This window comes from Hipposideros armiger, unplaced genomic scaffold, assembly GCF_001890085.2.
Source record: "Hipposideros armiger isolate ML-2016 unplaced genomic scaffold, ASM189008v1 scaffold_279, whole genome shotgun sequence".
NCBI lineage: Eukaryota > Metazoa > Chordata > Mammalia > Chiroptera > Hipposideridae > Hipposideros > Hipposideros armiger.
In genome coordinates, this window is record NW_017731629.1 from 1,231,815 (window position 1) to 1,252,353 (window position 20,539).

Consider the following 20,539-nt stretch of genomic DNA (forward strand, 5'->3'; position numbering starts at 1 on the left):
AATCCCATAACTTATCTGTCTGCGGTTTGAGCCACATGTATTGCACACAATATAAGCGATGACTTGGAGGTTTAGCCTAAGATTTATTGCTTCTGATTCTTGCTTTGTTCATGCATGTGATTATCTTCAAGGAAAACGCTTTGCAATTTTATCCACTATAGAACCACATTTTGCTCCTGTGATTTATGTGAAGATGGCCTTGTCACATATAACCAGTTGCCTCTATTCTTCCATCCTTTCTTAATAGAACACTTTGGGGCAATATGCCCAGTTAAAAATAAACATACTCATCTACCCAGGCTTTCTTACAGCTACAGCGGGTAGCCACGTAGCCCAGTTCTGGTAGCTAAACAGCAGCAGTTAGGTGAGGCTTCAGGAAAGCTGTCACCTTGATAAAAAGGTACAGACTCAGCTGTTGCGTGTCTTTTGTCCTTTGACCTTCTACCCTTCTCCCTGCCTGGAACACAGACATGGTGCTGGAGGTGAAGGTGTCCACGTGTAGCAGGTGCTGTCACTGCTCTGCCCATAACCTCTGGACACCACAGGCTTCCTACTGAAAGCTCCTGTGACTGTACCTGAGAGCTTTTGCTGGCTACAGGATCATGCTTAGTCTTGTGTGGCAGGCTGGCAGTGTCAGGGTTAGCAATCCAGGGAGCAGCCCTCAGTGACAAATGGGAATCGGTGCATGAATAGCCCAGCTCCTTGGCCTTAGGGTAGGATAACTTTGAGGCATGAGCTACATACACTGGGGGCAGACAGAGCCCGCTGAGGTTGCCAGAAGGAATGAACACCAGTTGCCCATAGCAGTGACCCCCTCATTAATGCATTCTGTATTGGCTTTCCTCTTTGCCCTCACTTCCCTACTCCCCTACCTTCGTGGAATTGCCTTCCAGATAAAGTACTTGCACATGACTCCTTCTCTCAGGACCTCCTGGAGAAACCCAATCTAAGACATCTTGAGGCCATGGGAACGAAAGCCACGTGCTAAGGTTGGAGAAGAATCTAAAAGAAGCGTGATTCCTTGGGGCTGGACTTGAGCCCCTGCACCAGCCATGTTCTGCTTTCCTCTGGACTTATTTGAGAAAAATAAACTTATTTGGGTAAGCCACCACAATGGGCTTTCTATGGCATGCAGCCAAATGCACTTGTAACTGAGAGGGCCAGAGGAGTTTTTAGTTGAGTCCAAATGCACCCAGTCATCAGCTGGCCATGGCTGCTAACAAAGCTAACACTGATTGTTAGTCCTACGCTGTATGGCATATTACAGCTAACACCATGTTTGCTTTATTTATGGGTGCTATATTTAATCCTCATGTTAATTTTGTGAGGTAGGTATTATCAACTCCATTTTATTGAAGCCCAGAGAGGCCAAGTCCCATGGTTACATGGCTAGTGGTGGAATTGGAACTCCATGTCCAGTGATCTTCTGCCATAAGGAGACTGGGGCTAGGTTTTCATTCTAAGGGCTCTGTGGCATTTAAGCAATGAGCTGCATCTCCTCCCACCTGTTCCCTTTGCCTGTCTTCTGAGATCCTGTGCTTTTCCATCATCACCCTTCACTCCATTGGGACTGCAGCTGCTTGCTTTGCCAGAGCTACCCCTCCCACCTGCAAAATCTCATCACAAACCTTACATACTAACCACTTGTTCTCCAAACCATGAGCTAACCCCCCTTATCTGTAGGCCTTTGCTCAAGCTCTTGCTTCTGCCAGGAATGCCTTACTTCAGAAGTGGGAAACAGCTACATTTAGGCCTGGGGAGAATGGCCTGGTAACTACATCCTCATGGTAACTGTGGGCGGGACACTCAGGTAAGGCTCACAGCACCCAAAACATAAATGCTTAGTAAGTATTTGTAAAACTGAAATGGGTAGCCATGGTGGCATCCAAGGTGAATCCAAATTTACTCCTGCTTAAAATCATTAACGTCAAATTTCATCACACACAAAAATGAACATATATATATATATATATATATATATATATATATATTCACACACACACACACACACACACACTCTACAGAAGATTTCAGACAAAGGAAATACACTCCATTGAACATTTAATACATTACATTCAAGGATGACTTTTGATATAAAGGACAAAATTATAACGTAAGTATCCATTAAAACGGTGACCATTTAAACATTATCTGAACTATATCAAATAATACTCACTGATTTTTATGAAATGTGTTGACAACCTAGGAGTTTATGCATAAGGCTGAGCATTCTCAATATTACTGGCCTAGATGAGAAAAGATTGTGTTCCCTTACTGGTGATGCGGGGAATACGATATACTTGTGTTACAACTGCTGGTGTGTGGAGACAAAGGCTAGCACCCAGGACTGGCTGGACTCTGGAAAACAAGCATGGCATGCTCCCATGCCACTTGGGGACACAGGGGTCAAAGACTGATCTAGGGTGAGGCTACATGCAGGGTGTGGTGACTGTACCAAGGGCTTCAATTAGGTGGGAGGACCAATGGAAAAGCAGTGTGCTTTGCTTTAAATACATGTTGAGTGAGGCAAAGAAGCCAGGAGCCTTCTCACAACCATTCCTGGTCAGCAACTCTCAAGATATTTATATCAGGTAGTTGTTAGGAAATACAAATGCTCACTGGGCCTGACTCAAGAATGAAATTATCATAACAGATGCAGTTTTGAGAACAGACTTATCAAACCACTTATAAACTCTAAGTTGGGTATCAGCTCAAAAGATGCCTCTCTGTCTGGTTTCAGCTGGTAAGGAATCTATAAAATATGTTTACATGTCTATTTTTGGTACATTTATTTCACAAAGCCACCATTTCCTAAAAACAATAAGGCTCATTAAATACAAGACAAAATTTATAGATGGGATAACTACTTCCAATACATTTTGTTGAATAAAGGCATTTTCACTAACTATAAAAACCAATGAGACAAAAGGATGATTACACCACAGTTATTATCAAAAGACTTTTAGATTATAGTTCAAAAGGTTAAAGATTTTACAAAAAGATAACATGTGACTATTAATTATATATGAAGAGTATTTGATTAAATACAGAAAATATCAGCAAGAGCAATTTTCTTCTTGAAAACTAGCTTTAGAAAGTAATACCAATTATGATTAAATTTGCCTACTTTAATTCCTTATCGATGGCACCATAACCTGGAATATTCAAAGTAATCCAGTTATGCTGGCCACCATATTAAGTCACCGTTATGTTTCTAAAATAATTTATCTAGGATAAACTGAAGTAGCCTATGCTTATTATATAGCATTGTGTAAACTTATAGTTTTTTTTCAATATTTCCTATATTTTTCCAAAGTCCTATTACCCAGACTTTGATCATTAAATATGTCTACCTTAGGGTTCCAAACACTCATGTCCACTGTGAGAACACGTAGGGATAAATTCATTCTCTGTAATGTGACAAGCTACATTCTAAGAAATGACCCCAGAAATGCTGTAATTTATTGGGACAGGGTTGGAGGTACTATCTGAAGATCTGGGGAATGTTCAGGGGACAGACCTCAGACAAGGGATTTTAAAAAGTTTTAATTTTCCAAGAGAAACATTCCGGGAAGGGAAAAAGTGCTCTATGATCTAGGGTATGTTCAAGATACCTTGCTCTCATAGCCAAATGGATGAAAACAGTTTTCCTTAAAGAAATACAGGTCTATGAGCCAAGGCAAGCTTTGGCTAAATGATTGGTAGCTTTCGTTTGGCTCTGGAGGTTTCCATGGAAACAGCCTGAGAGACAGAAAAGGCAGCATTACCATCTTTATCCCTAATGCCATCTGATAAAACTGCACATTGATTCATTTATGCTATCCAGAGCAGATATATTCTTTCTGATAAGCCTGGACAAAGGGAGGCAAGAGTTCCAGCTGGTCACACTTTCTCGCCTCCCTCCCTCCATTTGAAACCTTAAATTAAAATCCCTCTGAACATTTCCCTTAGGACCCGCCAGTCAAAGTAATGCTTCAATAATCAGAAGCCAAGTGAAGAAACATGAAGTACCAAATGGAGCTCCACTGCCAAGTTCTTAAAATTATATGACACCAAGCTTCCTGTAGCTGGAGAAATTATTCTGAAGAGTATTTACAATTCCATTATATCAGATCTCAGCCAGGCAAGAAATACTGTCTTAAGTGTTTATTATACACAGTTGAATCAGGTGGCACCATCCATAATTTTTCTCCCTCTTTACATCTAGATCATTTATATGCAGGGGTATAGTCTATATATCTATCTAATATATTTAATATAGTAAATCTATCTATTTAATATATTTAATATAGTAACACACACCACACAGCATTATCTACTCTTATTTCGGGTTAGTGCTTCCCAGAAAGGCCACAAAAGCAGCCCTAGATCAGAATTGTGTATCTGAAGTACACAAAAATAAAACCTCAACAATATAATATAAACAAAACAAACAAGATCGGGAAGCATGCAACCTTTAGCACCGTATTTAAGACCACAGACAGCAAGAGGGTTGACAGAGGTCTAAAGAGGAACCCAGCTTTGGGTTTCTCCCAGGAATGGGACCCCCAAATACAGAGCCCCCTTGTAGAGTCCAGTACTTTTAAAAAGAGAAAGCCTGAGAAATTCTATTAACAGAAATGTCAAAATCTATGTTTTACCAGAGACAGATGATTTGACATTATTTCTTATTCTAAAAGCATTGAAGACATTATTCCTTAGGAACAAACTGCTCACTTATGGAGATTAGTTGAGAAATCACTGCCAGCTCAATGAGCTAAATGACGCCTCAGTAAGTTAAAAAGACATGATATATCCCCCAAAGGACCAGTGTACTCGTGGAAAGTAGTTTAGGACTGAGCAGTTGGCTCCCTGATATCTGTATAATATAGACATGGGCTACACTGAGAAGATTCAACCGAGCACATACACTTACACACACCACAGGGATAAAATGTCTGAAAAACACCCACGCCTTCACCCACTATGGCATTGGTGTAGAAATCTAAACAACGAAATTGGTCCTCTCCATAAAAAGGGAGTAAAAGTCTAGGGAAGGGCTTATTTACTGATGTGCTGAAGATCTCGGTGGTTTAAAAGTGACAGGTAAGACGTTATAGGGCTAGGAACAACTTTAGATACCATTTTTTTTTTTTTTTTAAGCTGAGCCATCCTGCTACCTGTTGGCAGCTCAGCGGCTGCTCAGCTCGGGCTGGACTCGAACCCCTGTTGCTCAGAGCTCAAACTCTTGAGCGAGCTCTTAACCAACTGAGCCACTCGGCCGGCCCTAGATATCACTTAATGCAAATCCCTCATTTTCCTGGTGAGAAAACTGAGTCCTCAAGATAAGTGTCAGCCCCAACCCATGGAAGAACCATGATCAGAATGAGAAGCCATGGAACTCTTAGTGCTGTACTTTCTCCATTACGTTACCTGTCAGGATCCTTTAAATCTTAATGTGCATCATCTAATCAAGCTTAAGGAAAATGGCTGAGAAATATCAGATAGGGAAAAATGCTGCATTTTTTACAGATTTTGGCAATAATCCATGTTCTGATGTGCTTAATATTAACAAGGGGAAAACCCCAGTCATCTTTTGGTAAAAATGTTATTTCCTGCATGACACAGGTTCCCTTCCATAGGTACTAGGATACCTCACGGCTGGCAGTTTTCATATGCACCATCTTTGTAGTGGGAGTTCATTTCAGTAGATCCCATATCGTCAGGCGGGCTGAAATGACTGCTGTCTTGAGAATCTGTACCAATACTTTTGGTCTCTGACTGAAGATGGACAGAAACTTGAACTGCTATCTCCTGGCCTTGTTCATTCAGAGAACCATCGTCCGAATCTCCTCCTGGTGAATCACTCCGCCCCATCTCTGGGTTAATGACATAGATGCCACCTTGAGCATTCAAGGCAGGTCTGTCTTTAATTCTTTCTCCCATGTCATCAGGGTCATCCATTCGCACAGCCTCAAACATCTCCTCAACAAAGGCCCTGCAGTTTAGGATCAGGGGTGGAAGAGGGACGCTTCTTGCCAGTTCTTCAATGTAACGAGCAAACTCCATGGTTTTAAATTGTGTGACTTTGGCGAGCTCCAGCATCTTGGCCGAGGTGATGATGGGGATACGTTTTGCAATCTCAAAGGCCTTCTGAAGTTTCTCGGCCCCTTCCGTTCTGAAGAATTCATTGATAGCCTTCTCGGTCTTACGAAGATGGCTGCTCATCATGCACAGCCGTGTGACATTCAAGATGAGAGTGATCGTAAAGGCAATGAGGCAGACAACCATGTAGTAGACACTCATGTCTCCTGAGGTGAAGATAACACGCAGGGTGACAGAGTAGGAGGCACGGGTTGGAGAGGTGACGATACATGTATAGAGCCCACGGTCATCAAAGGCTACATTGGTGATATTCAGGAAGTTATCAGAAACCAGCCATTTTCCACCTGATAACCCAACAGAAATTAAAAAATTATAGCATAAAGAATATTAGCACTAAATATGCCAACTGCCTTATCAATATTCTACTCCTTCATGAGAGTACTTTAACTCAACTCATCTATGAGGTTCGGCCATTTGTTCAAATCATGTAAGAAAGGGCAAATAGTTACATGGAGTCAGAATTTAAGTAGCCTGGCACTTCAAAAGGGAATCAAGATCTTCTTTTTAGATAGTAATGATTATCATAGCTACATTTTCACTACCAAATGTAATAAGCCTTTCAGGGAGACAGGTCTGTTTATATAATGCTAAATGACGAATCTTAAAACAAATGTTTATATGTATACAGGCATACCTCAGAGATATTGCGGGTTTGCTTCCAGACCACCTCAACAAAGCGAGTATTGCAATAAAGCAAGTCGTAATCCTTTTGCTGGTGGATGGTCTTGCCTTTAGTTTGTTAAAAAAACAAAGGCAACATTTGTGAAGCGCAATAAAGTGAAGCACAATAAAACAAGGTATGCCTGTATGTGTGTCTACACCACAATCTCTACCTGTATGTTTTCATACACTAGAAGAATATGGCTCCGAAACATAAAACAATGGTCATTTCTGGGGTGAGGGTTATAAGTAATTTTTACTTTCTTTTTCTTTAACTGTGCTTACTTTTGATAATGAATTTATAAAACAAGAGACAAAAATTCTTTTGAAAAAACAACCCTACTGATTTAATGAAATTGTTCAATTACTAACTGGCTAATCTGGCATGCCTTGCACATGTTAATTTGTTTTGTTAGAAAGCGTTTGTAGATGATCACATCTTGATTTTTCTGGCAAGAGTAACTGAAGCACAAGCCAAAAGATATATCTCACAAATCAAATAAATGAACAGCTTGGTAAACAGAATAAAGATGCCTTTAAGATGCCTAGACTTCTGTTTTTAACCTAAAACATGCCACTTCTCTTCCATACATGAAGGTATCTTCATTCAGGGAACATGTACACAAAAGTATAAAAGAGTAGGAAAAGCAAAGCATACTGACCACCCACCTTGATTCAGCACCATCCTTTAAAGCTTGGCTCTGCCTGCACAATTCTCACATTTGTGGTAAATACACAGTGTACTCTGTGCTTTAACTATGACAGCCATTCAAAGATGGGATGAATGGGCCAATCGGGGTTGTAGGTGTGAGTCCCAATGACTAGAGATGATGTCCAAGAAGACTGAGCAACTGCTTCTTAAGCATCACCTGAATGCCTAATCTTCAAGACCTCTTTCATCCCTGAGATTCTATGGTTCTGGATTATTTTAGTGGCACATCCATTAGTAAGCATTCTGGACTGTGTCCATTTTCATCATCATCAAAACCTGTCTACATTCCATAGTTATATTTAAGAGCCATCACTTCACCAATGTAAAAACAGGAGGAAAATATGAAGCTATGAATATAGTCATTATTCCACAAGCTTCTGTCCTATGAACGTGGAGCTATGAAACGGATATGCTACGAATCCAAGGTATGATGAACTATATATTCCATTCATCATCCACTATGTTACGACCACAATCTAAACTCTCTAACTCACTTGCTGATAATAGCTCAAGATTTATGAACCTTATACTAGACTGACATGCTCTTTAAACTCCTTTCACTTGAGATTCATAAAATTTAATACAATTGCCCTGCTGTTGAAAACATCAATGGTAGATGTTAGTGGTTTTCAAAGTAAAGGCCAATAGGAAAATGAAACTGCCATTCCTAACCTAAGCTTTGTTGATGCAGTCAGTCTGTAATTATCACATTAATTGAATAATTCAAATTTTAGGTGTCTTTGGTCCGGATCTTACAGCCCAAAGGTGGTAAGAGTCTAGTTTAGTGGGTCCAAATGTGGAACCCTGTATAATGTTCAAAACACACATTCTGGGCATCATTCTAGAGCTTCTGACTTAATAGCTCTATGTTTTTAAGAAGCTAATTAAAAAACACTATTCTAACAATTCAAACTCTTCAATCCCTTGGAGACCAGTTACTCAGTTTGTAGAAGGTTAAAATGTTCAGCATACACTTCAGAAGGAAACACCGCCTGTCTCCTTTCCTGTTTTCTACTCTAATACGAATAACCAAACATCCTTTATATTCCAAGAGATTAGATGATCTTTCTAGCAAAAAATAAATAAATAAATAAATAAATAAATAAATAAATAAATAAATAATAGGGAAACTTTTCTGAAAGTGTAGCTTGTAGGGATCCCAGAATTAAATCTTTATCCCGTTGATTTTTCCTGTTGATTTCTTTTTGAGGTGCTTGAACACAAAGTAGCCTTCAAAAAAAAAAATCTTTCTAACAGAACATTAGTTCAGGAGATAGTATTCTGATTAAGATGTGTTCACAGGTCCACAAACAGCAAAATCAAATAAAAACCTGTAAAAAAGTAGACCTTGGTCACATTACTATGTCTGTGATTTTTTAAGACTGAGGCAAAAAAATACAAGAGAAACTCTCCTGTTTTCAAGTAAATTAAGGTATAGAATAGGAAAAAAATGAGCTGGAAGGGCTTACAGAGCTCCTCCTCAGCACCCTTCTAATTCTCAGAGGGACTTAAAAGTTTTATGCACAGATCTGTCATCATTTAAAAAAAAACCCTGGACTTCCTCTAACATTTTTAGTAACTCATTTCTGAGTAAACATTTTTTTATTTATGACTAATTTCCTTCTGTCTAGTCCAAATCCTTCTTGCTATGTCCACACAGGACCACAACACTGTACTACTCACATTACAACCTAGGAGAATGGTGCCCCTGGAATTGTGCAATGCACAGCCTGCACAGCTGCATGCAGCAGCCCTGATGTAGTCCACCTTCAATGAAAAAGGAAACCAACTCACTAAGAGGAGAGGAAACAGCTTAGTCATCATGTGAACGCCTTTTAAATTTGTAACTATTCCTTATTTCTTCTTTCTTCTGGTTAATTATAATTATTTTCCTTTTTCTGATAGGTATAATACTCCAGATCTTTCAAAAGTTTTAACTATTCACCCTGGTACCTCACCTTTGAGCTTTCTGGTTGAATATGCCATGAAACCAAGAAGAGAAGTAACAGGAAATGAGTGACCTTGATTCATTATACCCTGGCATAGTTACCTCTGCCTCTGTCATCCAGCTGCTGTCCTTTTGAGTTGTACCAATGGACATCTTTATAGTGGTCGACGGTGAGAAGACACTCAATGGAAACACTAGCTCCCTCTTTGGCTATGATGACATCATCACCTGAGTGGGAGCCTGCTGAGAGTTCAAAGCTTGGGGGAAATGATACATTGAAGGAACTATGATTTGATTCCAATGGGCTTATTATGTTGAAGTCCACATCTTCCAAAACAAAAGCATCTGGCATAATAACACTCACTATTAAAATGAATAAAAAACAATATGGCTTCATGGAAAAACGGGAGGAAATCTTGTTTAGGTTTGGAGAACTCAAAAGCTTCTATGCTATAACAAGAAAACAGTGGGTAATTTACTGCGTGGTACTGGAGTTTTCCAAAAAAGTGGCAGGCCCAAGTGTATTTTGAAGTCTTCAAGATTAAAAGATGTGAGTGGAGACCAACCTGAAAGAAAGCCAGATATGAAGTTTAAGCAACTCACAATGGCGTGAAACTCTATGTTCTAGAAATGATATAAAATTAATTAGACTAACTGGCATAAACATCAGGGAGTGAAATAGAGACCACCACCTAAAAACTCGCACACAAGATGGTAGAAAGAGCGCTGAATTGGGAAGTGGCAGACCTAGATTCTGGTCCTAGCTGTGCTACTAATTGGCTGTGCAACAGTGGCAAGCAGCTGGGCTTGTTTAATCATCTGTCAAGTGAGGGGCTGGATAGGACAATTTTTAAGGACTATTCTGTTTCTGAAACTCTGTGATTCTATTTCACGCCGAATTCTACATAACAGGGAGCCAAGGAAGGTTAAAATATTTAGCTTAATGATCTTTCATTTCAACTTGCACCAATATCATGTTATATCAATAATGTAAACCAACTGGTACATTATAATCATAACCATGGAGCTCAGAATTTGAGTAGTTCAAGTACATAGATAGCTATAGTAGATATAAATAATGCAGAGATAGTTGAGGTAGTTCTCTTGTTTTAATATCAGAAAGAAAATTGCACTATTGCATATCTACAAATATACATAAATATACATATATTGACTTCTGAGGCTACAGGAACTCCCTCTTGGGCAAAAATGTTAGACAAAATAATTTTCCTTTAATAGTTTCTTCAATATCAAGAGATAAAATATGGTACATTTAACCGTTTTGTAAGAATACCAAATTTCTAGCTCAAAGTCTGCAAAATTAGCTAAGGGAACAAATGACATCCTAAATGTCTAGTTGGTAGAAATGCAAATATAAGCTACAGGGAAGATTACCAGACAGATTTAAAAGAAGAGTAAAATATCATGAATAAAAAGCACACTGATATCCCAGTTTAAGGGTCTATGTGATTATCATCTTCTTGGTAATTTGATTCCTTTTTTAAATCACTGGCTCTCAAAGAAAAATTTCAACTTTTATTTGTATAAAATATGAGATGAAACACCTAGTTTTATTTCTGATAAGGGCCCAAAATAATTAGTTTTGGAAATGACATTTACTTTCCTTTACACTTAACATGAAAGCTTCTTAATAATGTAATAATATAAAAAGCGATGTATCATTGTATTTTGCTATTAAACTCCTCAAAGTCTGAATTATAATAAGCTGTAAATGTCATTTGATTTTCGTTAGCCCTTGAAAGGATGGCTGAATGATGACAATAATTTTCTATATCCAGTTTCTATATATTTCAAACTTAAGGATGGATAATTTAGAATAAAACAAAGAACTTCACATTCTGTTATACATAATAATTAAACACATGTGTTTATTTCCATTTCTTCCCCAAACCCCATAAAACGACACTAAAGTCCTTGGGCTCAGGTGTTCCCCAGGACTTTGATAAGGAGTCCCTGTGGATTCATCCAAGTAAGCATTTTCCAAATTTCACTCATTTCTTCTACTATCATAATTTTTCTTGCTATATCTGTGTACCAAATTATTATTTATACTTTTTCTGAAATCAACTAATTATTTTACTTTCATACATTTATTTTAGAAGGAAAGTCTGTGCCACGTCTGTGGATAAAAGTAACTGTACACATAAACACACTGCAAGCAAAGTAATGTTATTAACTGTCAGAGATACTGCCCTCGGCTGAAGGCTCTAGGCTGGAGGCCTGCCCTTTCTGTAGGAAAAACAAAAACAAACAAAACAAATAATGCCCCACCCCCCACTCCATTTTATTCTAATAGCACTGCATTTCTTATCTAGCCATTCCCTTCCTCTACACTCTTGCCCACCACTGAGTTTAGAACAGTGGTTCTAATTTTGGAAATGACCACAAACTAAAATATTTTAGATTAGAGATACACATTTTCATCTACTCAACAGTATTCTGCTGAGCACCTGCTATATGCCAACCTATGGTACTACAGACACTATCTCAGCCTTCATGGAGCTCAGTCGGCTAGAGGACCTAGACACTAAATACATATAAAATATGCTAAATGCTACCCAGGAGGAAGTACAGGATGCTGCAGGAGTATCCAACACGGAGACCTCACCTCATTCCAGAAAGCCTCCCCGAGAAAGCAGGATGTGCAACAGGACCTGAGGGACAGACAGGATTCGAGAATGGAACGGAAGTGTGTAGGTAAAGGGACAGGGGGCAGGGTAAAAGCAGAAGGATCACTGGTGAGGAGGTATGCAGGCAAAAGGGCCCCAAGGTGTAGTAATGAGAGGCGGGGGCTGGAGAGCGCTGGGTCGGGTTCCTGATTCTGGAGGGGAGCAGTCTGAGCGACAGCAAAATTGGAGGTGGACTTGGGAATTGGAGTGAGTGAAGTGAGTGAAGAAGACATTTGTCCAACGTGAAGAGGCCAAAGAACTGAGAGGCTGGAGTGGGAACAGTGGTGTTCCCCTGGGATCAAGGCAGTTAGGGTAGAAGACACTGGAAAGAGATGAAAAGGACTCCCTCTCCCTGCTGTGAGATGCAGAAGCTTTGGGGGAATGAACAGCCTGCACGAGAGGAGACCACCTTGGGGCAGGTGGCATCCCGGCAGCGTTACTGCTGTGCGGAATCGCTTCTTCGTGCACCCTCCCTCAGCCTCCTCTCAAGGCCTGGCTCTGCCTCCCACTTGGTCCAGCACATACCTGGACGCAGGACGGCTCTTCCCAGGCGCCCTACAGCCCTCATCATTACGCTACTCACCGGGCTCTAGTATATGCTGCTCTGTACTGCCAGGCAGTCTATCCCATCTCACCTATGAGCCCTGGAAGCACAGGACTATATTTTTTATTGCCATGCTTCATAACTAGCAGATGCTCAATAAATATTTGCTGATGGAGATTAGATTAAATTTCATCAAGTATGTGATAGATCTTTGTTAGTTAATGAATGTTGTGCAACAGGGATCTTAATTTTATTCAAATCGACATGCATTTACTAGTATTTATATTCTGACACAAAAAGAGCTGATGCCAACAATCTTGAAAGAACTTAACGGCATAATGACCAAAAGGAATTCCTTGAACCAACCCCCAAAGTCTTCATTTACCATCTGGTCCTAGATGATAATGGTGGCAATAAAAGTTTACCAAGTTCAGAGTTTCCAAACCAGGTTGAATATTACAATCATCTAGAGAGCTTGTTAAAATAGATTACTGGTACCCACTGTGGACCAGCTGAATCAGAACCTCTGGTTTGGACTTTGGAATTTATGGTTTTTAATGAGCGGCCTGGGAGATTCTGAGGCTGCGGGTCCACGGATTGTCATCCAGAGATCACTAATAAACTTCCTCATTTCCCCTACAACAGCCCTGTCTAATGGCGCTCCAGACTGTTTGAACACTTCCAATACAGAGAACTAGCACTCACACTCCACTCTGGATTAAGATTACCTGGAATAACTAATTGCAGGCCTCTGATAAAGGCAGGGTAGCTGACAGGTCAGAGTACAGGCTCCAGAACCAGATTTCCTGGATTCCAATCCTGGCTCTAATCTTAACCAGCCTTGCAACTTCTGTTAATGACAACCTGTCTGTGCCTCAGTCCTCTCATCTTTAAAATAGGAAAAATAAGAGTATAATACCTATTCTTACAGGACTATTGCAAGGTCTGAACGAAATAGTATACATAAAACACAAAGTCTGGCAACAGTAATCACGGAATAAGCTCTAGTTATTATTATTGTCGATGGTCCTTTCAGGTATTGTGCTAAAATCTACACCTTATAGCAAAATCATTATTTAAAATAAATACAATACTTTTACTCAGAAATATTACGCAACCATTTAAAAATCTTGGGGAGGGGAGGGAGAGTTCCATTATGTAATTTCAATCTTTAATTTTTAAATTTCACAGTTTTCTTTTCTCATTGCAAGTAAATAGTTTGCAATAATATGGTTCAAACAGGCATTGTAAACTAAGCTTGGACCCCAATGATATGTTACATTGTTTTTGTGTGTCCTGAGTTTGTGGTAGACACCTTTTGTTGTGATCAACCTAGCCTAGGCTTCGCTTTTTTGAGCCCCACCTTCTCAGGCCCAGGAGGAAAGCAGCCCATTGGCTCACTAGACCAATTCGAAATTTGGTTCTTTGTATTTGGAATTGAGACACTGTGGGTTAGGGCTATTTGAGGAAGAGAAGGAGTATAGGGAGCTGAGGCAGTCAGGCTTGGGCCACAAACGAAGAGAAGCAGAGAGAAAGGACAACAGGAATGGAGAAGGGCAAGAGTGATAAGAGGGGAGCAGAGGGGAAGAGAAAGAGACACTCACACGTACTGCTCTGGCTCCTGACAGAATTGTACCTCCTGGTTCCAACATGACTGTCCCCCCTCCCCCAAAGAAGTAAACATCTTTGTTCAATTTTATTCAAAATTAAAAGCACGAAAATAAAGACTGAATGTGAAAACAAGTAAAGAAATGGAGAAATAGCTAGGTAGGAGGAAAATAAGTTCAGCAAAAGTGACTCAACGGTGGCTACGCCTACCAGGCAGGCAGGCTTCATCATGGGTGTCCTCCTTACACGCTGCAGTGTGGCGCACAAACTGCCCAGGCGGCCAAGATCTGCAGTTCCTGCCCAGCCATGTGCCTCTACTAGAAATTTAGAGAAACCTAACACAAGGTCTAGAAAAATACTATGAACGCCCTCAAACTTTGCTCTGAGGTCAAAGGTGGCAGGAGTAAGCTGGTACACTGATTTTATGCCAGGACAGCAACAGGTCCTATAATATCCTTATATGGCCAGTCGGTAAAGACAGGCTCAGTCTGGGCACTGCATACTCATACCACCGGCATCCTGAACACAAAGGACTTCTCATCTGAGCTACTAAGAGACACACCCATTTGGAGATAAGAGACTGATGAGCAGCTGGGAGAGAAAACACTGGCAAAGGTATGTGTCCAAGGTTACAGAAGCAGAAAATCACCCTTGGGATCAGGATACCCTTGACTTACCTCCTCATAATAAATTTTCTTTTCCTTAAGTCTGTGTGAAGTGCTTTCTGCTACTTGCAACAAAAAACTACATTGACTAAAACCATTCTACTCATTCTGGAATAACGACTTGAAAAGAGCTCAGCTAAATCAGAGGCTCATCATGCACAAGATGAAGTTGTGGGTGCTGCAAGGGATGCTGGGGTGAAGTATGATACTGTCTCATACCCTCAGGAATTTGCAAAGCAGCCTGGAGGGCAGGGCAGAAACAGCTAACTAGATACAAAACATCGTGAGAAGGACTGGAGAGAAATAGAATTGTGCTGTGAACATAAAAGAGAAAGGAGTACTTCATGAATTTTAGGAATGCAATTCACTTGTAAGTTTGGAACTTCCCGTAATATCATGCCTGCTATTCTCAATGCAGCAGCTGACAGTTGGAGGCAAAGAGGAAAGAGTTCAAAAAGAAAAAATTTAAGTGCCACCTTCCTGTAAACAGCTAAAAAGGGCTATGTTATGCTTGTGGATGAAGTTACTTGGCAGAATTTTTTATTACTTTGTTTCAACATGAATAAGAAAAACAGCAAAATGTAATACTCAAATTTAATCCAACTCCTTTTTCATCTTTTAGGGATAGTAAAATGTAAGCTTTTTTAGGATCATGAATAATCAGAAATGTGGATGATTTTAACCTATAGAACCATTCTGAATATTGGCTATATCATTTAAAAAAAAGAAAGAAAACTGCCTGAACTGTCATCCCTAACAGATTGCCTTGTTGCTATTCCTGCCAACATCTATGAAATATTTCTATTCTGTTCCAATTCTCAACAGAAGTAAATAAGGAAGTAGTAATGTGGCTGATTTCCAGTCTCGTGGCTCAATATTACGTTGGCTGAGGAAACTGCTGCTTGCAGAAACAGTTCTGGGATAACTCAAAGGGAGGGAAAAAACTGATGCCCAGATGGTATTGGCTTTTGCTCCAAGTATACTGGGATATTAATGCTGCATTCTCCACAATGAAATGTGTTCTAGACTGTATCTACAGCTCATCCACTATTTTCCGCCTGCACTGCTACACTTGAAAAATGGAGAAGTTTCCCTACCCCTGGCACACAAATGGTCAAAGTGGCATTCTGAATTGGCAAAGGGGAGAAAAAGCAAATGAAGAGCAGATTGTTAGCACTCCTCTCTTTGCAAAGAACAGACAGAAAGCTGTTCTGCTTATAGTGAAACATTATTATAGGGAGCTGTAACATAAAAGGATTAGTAATATTCAAATAGAAATCACCATTTTGAGGGCCATTTTCTAAAAAGTTTCTAATTAAAATAGCCCTTATGCTCCCAGCATCTTGGAGCCATCACATACCTCATAACTGGCATTTGGGCACTCAGCTGAAACTTCAACATATTTTCTGGCACACTGAGAACAAGTTTTTGTATTTATTGGAGCTTCGCTTTAAAAGGACAAAGACATTGACGTAATAGGTTTAGATTTATGATCTCCTTAGCCAATTTTTTTTCTATAGTATGAAAAATCCCCCAGTATTTCAAACTCAGACTAACTAAAACAGAACTGCTCGCTCTCACCCTTGGATCTATACATAGCTTGAATGACACCTACACAATATACTTCTTCCAGTTTTGCAAAATCAAAGTTACAGGCTCATCATGGCTCCGTGGTTAGGAACATGGGCTCTGGAGTTAAGAGTGCCTGATCCTATCCCTGGGTGAAGCTACGAGCTCTCGAGGCCTTAGTTTTCATATCTATTGAATGAGGTTACTAACAGTAACCATCTCATAAGGTAGTTGGGTGCTACCCTATGAGGTGAACTAATGTGGGTACATTATAAACACATGCTATTGTTATTATTATTCCACCTCCTAGGTGATTTTAAATTAAATCCTATGTCCCTAACCTAGGTCATAGTTTTTTTACCTTACCTGGGTACCACAATATTCTTTTAATTTCTAAGTGGGTCTCCTTAACTCCAACTATACCCCTTTAATATCCCAAACACTGCTTTTCTCAGAATTGGTCCTAAACACAAATCCAGGTAAGTCAAGGTGATTTAAAAATCTAATGGTGATTTTTCATGGCCCATGAGATAAGCTTCAAATTCTAGTCTGGCATCCATTAATTCTCCAGTAATAGATTCAGGTGGCAGAACAGAAGTAGCTAGAATGGGCCCAGCAGTACCTGAATGCAAAGTAATCGCTTGCTAAAGGCATGAATGGATTTAGAAGTCAAGTCTGGTTTTTAAAATAGTTACACCTCTGTCACAATTTAGCTATATAATTATATAATTATATATAATTATAGCTAAATAATCTCTAGTGGTCTTACTTAGTTTCCTCATCTAAAAGTTGATTATCGTATCATTCCTTTCTTAGCTTAAATCCTATAATCTTCCTAGTTTCCCTGGCATGGTTCGGCTTTAACTACACTTTCGTTTTACTCTCTATTCTCTCCAAAGAACTTTTCACTTTAAAGTTCTGGTTCTAGCCGTTCCTTTTGCTTGAAACTTCCAGCCCCTCCCCACCAATATCTTCCTGTGGAAATTCAACCCACTCTACAATAGCCAACTCTAATTTTGCCTTATTCAAGAAGCCTTCTCACCTAAACTCTCACCTCCACCCTCTTAATTTTAGGTGGATTTCTTTTGCTCTTTCGCTCTCCTAGTTCACTGAGAGTACTTGATAGTAAGACATCGCTTTCCCTCTTCTATTGGTTATCTATCTGTCCAAAAATCTGTACGGATGACAGTTAAAAACCTTGTCAGTCCTTGACATAGAAATAGATTCAACATTCTGAGTTCAGACATTCAGTAACTTGGTAGTCAGAAAGGTACTTTATAAACTTTTCACTGAATTTGAGTCTCAGGCTCTGGAACTGTTAGTGGAGAGATTTGAAGATATGCAAACATAGTTTTGTTTTGTTTTGTTTTCCCTAGTGGGCAGAACACTTTAGAATGAACCTGATCTATAGCTGGTTTTCTCAAACTGCATTCTTAGACCATTTACATCAAATTAATTTGTGGTGCTTGTTAAAGATATAGATTTCTTGGCCCCACTCAGACTTACTGATTTGGCATCTCTAAGAGTGAGGCCTGGGCATTAGCCTTTGTAATGTGCGTATAGTTTTAATGACTTACAAATCAAGTCCATATTTCTTTTGACTGTATAACAATATTGTAATTTGGCGATTCTCAAAGTGTGGTACAGGAGCCTCTGGGGGTCCCTGATGAGACTTTTTCAAAATGATTTTTCAAAATAATTTTCATAATAATACTGGGACATTATTTCCTTTTTTACTCTCATTCTCACACAATATGGTGCAATTTTCTAGAGGCTACATGATGAGTGATAGAATGAATGCAGAAGGAGATGAGAATCTAGCTGTCTTCTATTAAGCATTAAAGAGACTCGTAAAAATGTGAAACAGTGGCATTCTTTTCAATAATTTTTTTGTGTGTTTTGGAAATTCTTCTTCATAGAAATGGTATTTATGTTAAGATATAATGAGCCTACTGTTTTAAATAAATCAGTAACTTTTCTGAAAGTTCGGTTTTGATAACTAAACTGATAAATATTGATAGATGTAACCCACACAAGGCAAAACTCTTTGACGTTCTCAATGTTTCCAAAGTGTAAAAGGATCCTTAAACCAAAAAGTTTGAGAACTTTTTCCTATATTATCAACAGCACTTTACTGATAAGATTAAGATACAATTAAGTTGCTCACTGAGATTCCACACTTAAACCCCAAATTCTATGCACTTTCCATTACAACAGAAAATCAGAGGAAATTACCTATGTTAAACTTAAACAGTCGTTTTGTTTTATTTCTAATAGGCATTTTTAACAAGCTCCCAGGTGATACTGATGCCCCTAAATTTAGAGAACTACCCTGAAAAGCAAAGGGAACGATCTGAAGGGTTTTAGGAAGTGACGATTATATACTCGTATAAGGACATTAAAAAGGTGATTCTTAAGGCATTAAATGGAGTTGGAGACTTGCAAGGTCAAGTCCCTTCACCTCTCTGGGACTTAGTTTTTCACATCTGTACAACGAGGGTGTCTCTAACGCCCTTCTGGCTGTCAGTCTGGGTTTCACGCATTCACCACTGCTCAAGGGCAACTGGAGATGCATCTTTCTGAGGAGGGGTCATTGGTCATAAATCAGAACATGTCACTCCTCTGCATAAACCTTCAGTCGTTTTCCACTGCTTTCCAAATAAAAGTCAAAATCCTTGTCTTGGCTCATAGATCTGTTTAGGTCTCTGGCTGCATCTTTCTCTTTTTGCTTCGATCACAGCAGCCTTTTTTTCTTTTCCTTGACCTCGCTATAGGCTTGTTCCCACTAGAAGGCCTTTCCATCTGCGATTCCTTGCACCCTTAAGGCTCTTCTCCAGAACTTCATAAGGCTTGCTCCCTCTCTTCGTTCTGTCATATCATCCTGTTTAAAATGTGTTGTCTTTAAAGCACTCCCTACCATCTTAGATAATCGTGTTTGTTTGGTGACATGTTTATGGTCGGCCTTGTACAGCAGGATGTCAACTACTTGAGCAAAGCCACAGTCGGCTCGTAAACCAGTCTGTCGGTCCCCCAGCGCTCAGGGTAGTGCCTGACAGCTCAGTAAACGTACGAAGGCCGAACTCCTGCCGCTCAGGCCAGGACTTCAAAAAAACCGCGATACTCTAGCGTCCTTCACGTCGTACCCCCAGCCGCTGGCTCGAACCCAAGGCTTAGCACCCCCAGGACCTCCCGTGCAGCGACCCGCACCCAGCCCTCACTCACCAAAGCCGCGCCGAGCTTCTTCCGGCTGGAGCGGCAGCTTGACCCGGAAGTTCTCCCGGGCAGGCGCGGCCCCTTCGACAGTGAAGGAGCACTTCCGGGGTTGTAGGAGCAGCTCGTCGGCAGCTGTGGCGGCGGTGAGGGTGGCGCCCTGCAGGCTGAGGGGGCTTCCAGGGAGGAGCTCGGCCGGGTGCGGGGTCCCGGGGTCCGGGGCCGCTGGGGGCGGGCGGGGGGAGGAAGCGGTCTGGGGCTGGGCGGCTGACACCTCACAGCTGGAGGCTGAGGCTGTAAAAGGGCTTTGGTTCTTAAAAGCGCTACGTGTGTGTGAGGCATTCTCGTTGCTGTCAACTTAGGATCCCATGTTTACACGAGACCTCCCGTTTGGGACCTGTTCTTGTGTGTGGGGAGACGTGAGAGCGCATGTTTGTCCGCCTAGAGACAGCCGTATTCTTAACGACAGTAATGATAGAGACAACCACCGCCGCGAGCACTGTCAGCAGCTGTCACCCGAGAGCAGCTCGGTGCCTCTCCCAGGCATCGCGTCGTTTAATCTTTATAGGAACCCTGTCAAGGAGGCATTCCTAGCCCCATTTTACAGATGTGGAAACGGAGACGCAAGTGGCGGTGCACTAACTTCCCACAATCTCTGCAGTACAAACAGAGGTGGAAGAAAGTCATTTTACCTGCAGAGCCCTTGCTCTTAGCTAAGCTAAGCCGCCTTCCATTTTGGTAACTGTGGCTGGAAGTTCCCAAAGGGGGGGGGGAATTTATATATATATA

The 20,539-nt window shown here is 40.5% G+C and overlaps 2 protein-coding genes across 4 annotated transcripts in view; one reads left to right on the forward strand and one right to left on the reverse strand.

The window, feature by feature from the left end:
- Positions 1-19,800, reverse strand: part of MFAP3 (microfibril associated protein 3) — a 37,234-nt gene extending 17,434 nt beyond the window's left edge. The window contains exons 1-3 of one of the 3 annotated variants that reach the window (XM_019657742.1): positions 19,763-19,800; positions 9,567-10,030; positions 5,197-6,428 (exon numbers count right to left, since the gene is read on the reverse strand). In XM_019657742.1, the coding sequence (XP_019513287.1) occupies positions 5,635-6,428; positions 9,567-9,861 (1,089 nt within the window). In that variant the 5' untranslated portion in view covers positions 9,862-10,030; positions 19,763-19,800 and the 3' untranslated portion in view covers positions 5,197-5,634. Of the gene's footprint in view, positions 1-5,196; positions 6,429-9,474; positions 9,545-9,566; positions 10,031-19,762 lie in introns of those variants that run through there. The other 2 variants (XM_019657743.1, XR_002125640.1) reach the window with 2 other exon arrangements.
- A 26-nt stretch (positions 19,801-19,826) lies between these two features.
- FAM114A2 (family with sequence similarity 114 member A2) overlaps positions 19,827-20,539 on the forward strand; it is a 29,340-nt gene continuing 28,627 nt past the window's right edge. The window contains exon 1 of the mRNA XM_019657721.1: positions 19,827-19,896. The gene's annotated coding sequence lies outside the window, so the exon portion shown is untranslated. The remainder of the gene's footprint in view (positions 19,897-20,539) is intronic.